The 10,354-nt window shown below is 28.6% G+C and overlaps 1 protein-coding gene across 2 annotated transcripts in view; it reads left to right on the top strand.

Annotated features, from left to right (window-relative positions):
* Window positions 1–3,504: 3,504 nt before the first annotated feature.
* The window catches only part of LOC105848579 (uncharacterized), a 25,053-nt gene continuing 18,203 nt past the window's right edge, over window positions 3,505–10,354 (top strand). For both annotated transcript variants that reach the window (XM_065791044.1, XM_065791043.1), the window contains exon 1: window positions 3,505–5,333. In XM_065791044.1, coding sequence (XP_065647116.1) covers window positions 3,635–5,333 — 1,699 coding nt within the window. In that variant the 5' untranslated portion in view covers window positions 3,505–3,634. The remainder of the gene's footprint in view (window positions 5,334–10,354) is intronic.

The raw sequence follows: 10,354 nt of genomic DNA, 5'->3' as shown, positions 1-10,354 counted from the left end.
TTGTTTTTCTCAATATATGAGTTTTTTGCACGCTGCGATAAATATCTTGAGATTGGTTTGTCTGATTGTATTGAAATTTTCAGGAGTTGTTTATTATATATATGAACATTCATCTTACCAAAAGAATTCACGTTAGTTAACTGGTTCTAAAAATAAGGTCCAGGTTCTAAGCCTTTTTCGGGGGTTTTTTTTAGGCCTTAAACGGGTTCTCTTACAAAAGCTTCAATAGTTTGTTTAATTATTTGATTTTGGAAGGGTAAGTGTAATCATCTGATATTAAAAAGCTGTGAAAATTTCATGATTATTCCATTATTAGTTTACAGGCTGTTTATCGCAGCGCGTAGTTCATTTTTACGGTCCATGGACCCAAAATTTTGACCAAGAAAAAAAAAAAAATTTTTTTTTGCCTTTACTGTACTTTAAATATAAAATACTATTTCTTATATGAAAATCATAAAGTATGAGTGTATTTTTAAAATTTTGATTTTATTAGTATAGGACCACCTTAACAGAATGCCTGCGAGGTCTTAGATTTTTTATGCGGCGGGGTGCTTGGTGCCGAGCCAGGGTGCGTATTCACCAAACTTTTGTAACTTTTGCGCAGCTCAACTAAGGTTACGGAAATCGTAAGTTCATGTTTTTTTTGGTATTCACCAATGTTTCGCAGCATTTCCATAAAGTTAGGGTTGCGCATGAGTTGCGCTTAACTTAAGCAAAAACTTACGCAAAAAAAACAAACAACCAAGTTGATTTTTTTTTGAATGAACCAAGTTTTCGTAATTATTTAAAAAAAACTTTTCTAATATTGAATTCATAAATTTCTAACTAATTTAAATTAGGGATTATTACTAATTAGTATTTTTTACAATCTAATAAAATGACAATAATATTTTTATAAGACTCTGCTATAAAAACTAAATACTTTTTATTGAATATTTATTTAGTAAAAAATATTACTACAAAAGCTAGGAAAATAATTTTAAGTAGAAAAGAGATAGAGAGGGGTTTAAAACTGATTTTTTTAATAAACAATTATTAAAAACTAAACAAACTTTCATTTTTTTCAATCCTAAATATCAAGTAAATATTATTTTTTTAAAATACAAGTAATTAAAAATTTGTATACTAATTTGACATTAGCATGAGCATAAATTTGGAGTTTGCAAAATGCTTAGACAAGTCATAATTAAAAAATCAAAAAAAATCCATGTGACATTCAAAAATATATTATTGCCTTCGATTTAAAAACAAAGTTTTAATTAGAGTACTTTGTTCAATGCCAAGTCGAAAGGGTTGACCTTTCTTAATTCAGCCTGAACATAGTGTACATCATCTTCATTACTGTCCTCAAAGTTTGTCATCTGGAATTTCTAACCCTAAGCCATTGTAAAGGTTTTTCAGCAAATTTCACACAATATATATTTTGCAATATATACTTTGGGTGAGCATATGTTAGGAGCACTGAAGTGCTCCACCTCTCTTGTGACCTCCAACGGTTTTTGAGAAAATTAAAGGATTGCTCCACATCACTATTTACCTGAAGGTGAGCCTTATTGAAATATATTTTCTTAGGTGTAGTTGGCTGATTGAATGGTGTAATCAAGACTGTTAACAAGCAAAAAGGAAATCTGCATTAGGATTACATTCCACAATCTTTTTTAATTAAGAAATAGAAAAAATAAAAACTTTTATCAACAATCATATTAAACAATTAATAACCAAAAGATTACTCTTTTTTTGTTAATTTTTTTTTGAATTGACTAGTAATTTTTACCAATTACTCTTTGAAAACTCCCAGTTACTTTGAAAAAAACCTCATTGATATTAGCATTTTTGAATCCGAAGAAATCGGGTTGCTTCTCAACATGATTGGTTACAAATCATTGTTAATGTGTTGACTACCTCTATTTGTTTTTATACAAATGAAATTTTTGAACACATTCTACTTTATAGTAATCGTTTAAAGCAACATATTGAGCTTAATGCTAGATTTCATCTTGACCAAATTAACTAAAGTTCCATTTAAACTAAAACTAAATAAAGCTATTAAAACAACTAAATGAAGTATGATCATTAAACTTAATGAGACATGTACCATTTAACCAAAAACTATGAATAGAATTTTTATAAAGATATAGTTGCTTTTTTATTAATACATACAGTGTATTGTTAGTATTTATAAAGATATAGTTGTTATTTTGTCAATATAATAATTTCATAATTATATATATATATATATATATATATATATATATATATATATATATATATATATATATATATATATCTATGTATATATTACCAAATCATAACTGCATCATAACAACATAACATCTTTTAGAATATATAATACTTCATACTCTAAATAACATATAATATACTAAAATATCTTATTTTATATAACAATGTTACTATTATTTTATATAAGATGTTTTGTTATATTAATAATATAATAACATCTTAATATATATAAAATAAATACTTTAAGCTTAAGTTATTTATTAATATAACATTTTAATGCTTGTCATAAAGATGTACCAATATTTATTTATAATATCACATCATAATGCATATAATTTAAATATGTTAAGGTCCTATTTTATGCTGTTATATTAAAATTATAAGACAATAAATTGATCATATTATACAAAAAAATAACAATAATATTATGATACTATAATACAAGATGCTTTATTACTATGATTTATAATAATAGCGTCTAAATACTAGATGTTATTAAGTTAATAAGTTGTTAAATTATTATGATGCATTTGTATTTGTGTTAATATCTATGATTATTTTTAACTTTGTTATAATATATACAATTTTTATACATAAATTGTATATATTATAATTTATAGTAAAATTCTATATCAATCTGATAATATGTGCATCATAATAGTATTTCACCATTTCTATTATTTAGTGATTTTAAAGTTACGCCTAAGTTAAGGCAACTCGTAGCTAACGTAACTTTTCTTGCTTAAATTAAGCTGAGCAAAGTTTGGTGAATACCATTTCAGTTTGGTGAATACCGATTAAGGTTGAACTTACGCAAAAACTTACGAAAGTTTTTTTTTAGCGCAGCTGCGCAAGTTTGGTGACTTTTGCAATTTTGAACTTACGCCAAACTTACGCCAAACTTACGCAAAAAAAAAAGTTTGGTGAATAAGCTCCCAGGTGTTTTTCTGCCATCGTCGTCGCTCATTTTTACTTTATATAGTATTACTAAATAACTTATCAAAATTCAATGAAAACATATTTAGTATGAAAAAAAAAAAAGAAAACAAATTCTTATTTAATAATATATTTAAGTAATTTTAAATTTCAAACCAAAGATTAACAAATAAAATAAAAACCAAACACCAAACAACAAAATCAAAAAAAACAAACTGAATTAAAACTTCTTAAAGGAAATTTGAGTAAGTTAGATTATTTTAAAATAGTTATTTTTAAATTATTTGATTCTAAAAGTTAAAATTTAAAGGATTTTAACTTTAATCCTATTAAATGTTAAAACAATTGTATTGGTTTGATTGTTACAAACTTCGTATTGACAAAAGAAAAACAAACACAAAACATACTTAACACACGATATTATATTACAATCTTGAAGCCTGCAATTTTTAAGGAAATGGCGATGTGTTTTTCTTCTTTTTTGATAAAATATTTTAATTTTGTTGTTACTATATTCATCTTAAGTAAAAACGTTTGTTTTTCAGCGTATTGTGGCAATCGCCTTTTTCTTACTTACATATCCTCACAAGTAAATAGCGGTTGTACTTCAGTTAATCAAACTTATAGTGAATGCAACAATATTAATGATGCAATTATTACATCGTCTTTCAATAATTCGTGTTTCTTTGTAGACTTGATTGGCAACGTTAGTTTGAATGTTAATTTAACGCTAATAAATGTTCATGGATTCACATTGCATGGAAAATCTAAAAATTTGACTGTAATAACATGCAACAACAATGAGAATGTTTCATCAAACGGAATTCTTGTTGCAGAGTCTTCAAATATTTTGTTTACATCATTTTCCTTACGTTTATGTGGATTGCACAGAAATGTAAGCACTTTCCAAATCGACAAAGAGCTCCCTATATTTTCCAGTGCAATTTATTATGAAGGTGTAGAGAACATTTTTATTGAGAATGTTGAAGTTTTTGAAAGTAATGGGTATGGCATAACAATATTTAATCCCAAAAAAAGCTGTATTTTCAACAGCGTAGTTGTTTCAAAGTCGATAACTAAATTAATTGGAACTTTTTTGTCTTTTGGAGGTGTTTATTTAGATATTTCAAGCGATGATTTCTTATATATTCTGTTTAATAAAACAAGCCTTCAGTTAAATTTAATGGGAGATAGTACAAATTGTAAAAACTTAAAGTTCATAAAATGGACTTCTAAAAAAAGTCTTTTATATAGCTTTAATGGTGCAACTTTTATAAATAAACCAATCTACGGTGAAAACAATTTTTACAATGAAGGTCAACATTTGGGTACTCCAGTAAATAAAGGTGGTGGCATATCAATATTCTTCAGAAATAATGCATCAAATAAAATAATAAACTTTACTGATTTTTCAATAGACAATAATAAAGCTTGTTTTGGAGGTGGATTGTACCTTTATTTGAGCAAAAATACTTCTAATAATCTTATTAATTTTAATGAAGGTTTTATTTTGTCTAATAATGCTATTGAATTAGGTGGTGGAGTCTGTGTTATTAACCAAGCATTATCCCAATCAAATTACATTTCATTTGTAAATGTGATCATTGATAGTAACTCTGCTTGTATTGGTGGTGGGATTGGCATAGAGCAACTTTCTGAAGCAAAAATAAGTTTTTTTTCTACAAGTTTTGACTCAAATAATGCTGACATAGGATCTTCTTTACAAGTACATAATGCTAATATTTCATTTACAGATGTATATATTACAAATAGTAGCAGATCATCAGAATTTGCTGATGGGCAAGGGGCAATGCATGCTACAAATTCTAACCTTTTTTTTTATGGGAGTAATTTAATAACTCAAAATAACAATACTGCTTTTGTATTAGATTCTTCAATACTTCTTAATCAAGGGGTGCTTAAGTTTAAAAATAATTCTGGATACCAAGGTGGAGCTCTAGGGCTGTATGGAGAATCTTATATATTTTTTGATATCAATGCAATTTTTTTATTTGAAAACAATACTGCTTCTAAAAGGGGAGGAGCTATTTTTGTCCATGTGCCAGGACCTTCTGAACTACTATCTTTAATACCATCTAATTGGGTTTGCTTTTTTGATGTTATAGAAAATTTCACAGGAGAAGTTAAATTTTTAGGTTATATTTATTTTTATTATTTTTAGTTAATAATTTTTCATACTTCTTGAAGAGTTTTATATTTAATTTAATATAAAACTATTATGTATATGTATGTATGTACGTACGTATGTATGCATGTATGTATGTATGTATGTATACATACATACATTAAAAGTAAGGACCTTTTTTTTTATCTTTTTTATGGCAAATATATATACATATTTTTGTGAAAAAACGCCTAAAAATATTTCTACTAAATTTCTCTTGGAGGGGGTACCACTGTCCAAATTTTTTTCTGAGAATAACTCCTGTATATATATATATATATATATATATATATATATATATATATATATATATATATATATATATATATATATATATATATGTGTATATATATATATATATATATATATATATATATATATATATATATGTATATACATATATGTGTATATATATATGTATATACATATATATATATATGTATATGTATATATATACGTATATATATATATAATATATGTATATATATATAATATATATACATATATATATATATATACATAAGAGGAAGAGAAAAGATGAAGTTTATAGAGCAAGATAACGATTGATAACAAATAAGAGATTTTGGAGCACCTAGGAACAATCACAGTAAAATTATGAGACTTAATTAAATGACTAGTAACAAAAGAATGAATGTTAGAAGATAGCACAAGAGACTAATAAGGGCCCTGGCCCTGGCCCCTAATAAAAATGAGACATTTTGCAAACCGGGCCTAGGCAAAATCATAAGAATGAGCAGGGGTTGATAGCTGGGGCTGGAAAAAAATTTGTAATCCTTAGTATATTATAATTTTATGCTTACATTTACTATGTATTGAATACTGGCGTACATTTATATATTTTTAAACTCTAAATTATTTCCAACAAAATTGCAAGCAACCACTATTAAGTTATGAGTTACTTTAGAATAGAGAATAAGTTAAAATACTTGGAAACGTATAACTGAAGACTTAAAAAGTTGTAAGTTGTATAAAAAAGAAAAACATGAAGATCGGTAAGAGTAATAGGTTTTTTTTGATGTTCAAGGAAAAAATCTGGAATAAAAGTTTTTATAGCCTAAAGTTTCTATAGCATGAAAGGGGACAGATATAGTAAAAAGATACAACTTGTTGAATAAAAAGCCAAGCAAGAATGAGTTTTGGTTTATCATTATAGAGATAATAGCTTATTTAAACATTGACCATGATTATATTTGTAGAAAAAAGAAAGAAATGCAACCTTACAACAATGGGAGTGTAGCTCAAGCTTGGCAGATAAAGCAGGTCTAATTAGATTTACAATGTGCTTTTAGACTTTGTCTGAGAGAAAGATGGTTGTTATTTGTCAATATAGGAATGCCAACAATTTTGCAGTATTTATTTACAGTAAATAAATGAGTTTTGTTGTCTAACAAAAATTGTGGATTTTAAGTCCAGAATTTGAATCCATAAGCCACTGCAAGCCTTAGGCTGTTCCAGATGAGAGATCAGATTTAAAATTGGATGCTTATTCTAAGCAATTAAAAGCTGAAGATTTTTTGTCAAGATAAGAGTATAAAGTTGAGTCCTCAGTAAATAGAGCCACTTTAGGTTTCATGAAAATCAGTGTTGAAGATAAGAAACACTACAGGATCAAAGATAAAATCTTTCCTTTACAGCGCTAAATTGATTAAAATTAAACCTTTTATTGTGCTCTCCTTCATAAAATCAGAGCATAAAATAATCCTGGTCACAATATATTAAAATTGTCTATGGTTGGCGTGTTTTTTTACCTTTAGACAGGATTATTATATGCCCTGATTTTATGAAGGAGAGCACAGTGAAAGGTTTAATTTTAATTAATTTAGCGCTGCACTCTCCTATGTAAAATCAGGACATCTGGGCACCCTAACTATGATGGAAATCTATTCTGGAGCACAAAATGAACAATTGTTTATTTAAGAATTAACTTTAGCATTGGAATCCAGAGTGATTTCGATGTTTAACAATGGGTTAATCTGTTTAACTGTCAGGAAGAGTATGGCCGTTATATTCAAGAGTCAAATTAGAGTAAGATTTCTTTGCAAAAATAACTCTGCTTTATTCTGGGGAGAAGTAAAAAGATCAGACCTATGAATTAGAGATTAAATGTTAGACTTACTTTAGTTAATAATAATGCACATCAAAAGTCTCTAGAACCTAACATATGAAATAGAAGATTTAGTAAACTGAGAATAACAGAGTTTGACATCAGACAGGACTTTTTTACATTGGCTTCTTGCAATAACAAAAGGACATTGGTTCTTAAGAGAGATGTTCTTGTAAAAATGATTTTAAAAAATGAATAATGTTTAATAAAGCAACTGCTCAAGATGGTGAAAAATGTGGAGTAGAATAAAGGTTGACTTGAAATTGAAGAGAAGTAATAAAAGCTCCTAAACTTTTATTCCAGGAAGAATAAGATACAAGATTTTATTCCAGAAAGAATAAAAGCCTCCAAGATGTACTTTATGCATACATGTTATGGATATAAACATATATGTTTGCTATTTATTTAGATGCTGCCATACAATTTCTGGCATAAATTTCTATTTCTAGCATACAAATGCTGGCATAAAATACCTTTCATTGTTATATAAATTTAAGTATTTATATAGTGTTGTATTTGCAAAATGAGAAGATGATCAGATTGATGTGTGGTGTGACTCAAGCAAGAAAAGAAAAGGAGGCATAGTCTTAGACAGATTAGAAAAAATGTTGTATCGAACAGCTTCAGTTAGAAAATAATAAAGTAATTTAGGTATCAGAATGTAGAAAGGTAGCAGCTTCAGTAGAAAATGGTAGTGGTAGAAGTGTAAAAACTAGAAGAGAGTGCCTTACATATTGTACTTTTATACTATGATTGGAAAAGAAGGCTTCAATAATCTCAAAGATGTTACCTGATGCGCCATAAAAAGAAAGCTTATGGAGAAGACCAGCATGCCAAACTTTATCAAAAGCTTTAGAAAAATATCAAGAGAGATGGTCTTAACCTCTCCACTTCTATCTAATGCATGATAAAACCTATCGATTATTAATGTTAGCAAATCAGCTGTAGAAGGAATAGAATCTAAATCCATACTGATGATCAGAAAGTGAGTTATTAGGTTCAAGATGGGAGATTAAGTGCTTGTTAATTGAAGATTTAAAAACCTTGCGTATGATAGGAAGATGACTAATGGGACAGTAGTTAGGCAAGTCAGATCGCTCTCCAGAATTTTTGATAATATGGATAACAGATGCCGCTTTCCAGCAGGCTGAAAAACAAAACTCTAATAAGCACTTGTTAAATAGTTTTGAAAGTATAGACGACAGCTCTGGAGAACAATTCTGCAAGACTATAACAGGTATGTTGTCCGGACCTCAAGCTATAGAAGATTCTAAACAGGAAATTACTTTAAATACAGAAGCTGGAGTGATATGAATGTCAGGCAATTGATCAACATGTTTGATGCTATATAAGGTAGAACGTAACTAGTGGAATCAAAAGATGATATTGATGAAAAGTTCTTAGCAAACAATTCAGCTTTTGTCTTTAGGTGAGGTGATAAAATCTGAACCTTACAAGAAAGGTGGAATAATAATTTTGTCCATATTATTGATACTGTTAAAAATTCTCCAGAAGTCATTAGAGCCTAATTTTTGAGATAAAATATGAGATTTCAATAGTGGGCGTTTGACAAAACCTTATTACAATAGTTTCTAACAATAGTAAATAAACGTCTGTTTTCTGGAGAAGTTTTGCTGATAGATATGGAAGTAATGGTTTCGATTGGAAATAGCAGCACAATGTGAGGAAAACCATGGAGAAGAGTGAGGTTTGACTTGGAATCGTCGAGAGGAAATAAAAGGTTCTATGCCAGCCTGATTCTAAAAAGTTATGTAAAAACCACATTTGTCAGCAGGAAGACGAAAGATTTCTACCCAAAGGTCATCATGAAGCACCTTAGGGTAAATGAGGAGAAACTGAGCACTGACTAGGATCAAAAACGAGCCATAAGTCGAATAGAGAAGGTAAATGATTGCCATAAGTCGAATAGAGAAGGTAAATGGTTGTCTGGAAAGCAAGTTGGAAAGCTAACTATTTGAGTTAGAGATTGAGTAAGGGAAAAGTTATGGGCCTTAACGCCTGCAGAGTCAATGACACTAGAGCCAAGCCTCTCAATGCATTAGAGTCACCAACAACAGTGGTATTGGCTGATGGATAATAAGAGAAAGAGCTGGGTCATTTTGAGAAGAAATAATATCAAAAAGAGTACAGTCTTGGGATATAGGAGAATGATATAGAACAATGAGAAAAGCGATAGAGTGAAGTGGTGCCAAATGAAAGCGCATAAAAGAATAGATGATGGATTTAAACTATCCACGTGCATCATGGCTCTCTTAATACTCCATTATTTTACAGCTGTTGATCAAATCAACCTCTCTGAGAACTACCACAGATTTCGGGAAACCTGGCTACCAGACTGCCTCAGAATCATAAAACTGAGTTTTAGAACTGTACCCTCATTAGGAGAAAATAAAATGAGTTGCCTAGTCATAAAAAAGAAACACAAGCAAAACACATGCATTGAGTCCCGAAGATCCCTCATTCAACATCCTAAACTGGAAACAATGTATTATAAATACATTTGCGCCAGCCTAATAGATAAAAAAGGGGTGTGGGGCTGGTCACAAATAAAATCTGTTTATCCCTATAAATCAATCTTAATTCCCCTTAATTCTTTGCCTAACAGGTGATGTGGAAGTTATCGGACAAATCCTAATTTCATTATTTGAGCATAGTAATTAGTTTTTGTGGTTTTATGCGTAGGCATAAACTTTCTATAAAATATAAACTTTATTATTTGAAAGACAATTATTTAAAATGAGGTTAAATGCAGCTGAATGAGAATCTTTTCGAAAGCGACTAAAAATGTTTTTTGTAAATAAACCTAATATTAAAAAAAAAAAATCAAAAATCGTTTTGAAAAGGAA

Source organism: Hydra vulgaris, chromosome 02 (genome assembly GCF_038396675.1).
Source record: "Hydra vulgaris chromosome 02, alternate assembly HydraT2T_AEP".
Taxonomy (NCBI): domain Eukaryota; kingdom Metazoa; phylum Cnidaria; class Hydrozoa; order Anthoathecata; family Hydridae; genus Hydra; species Hydra vulgaris.
This window is presented reverse-complemented; position numbering and strand designations above follow the sequence as displayed.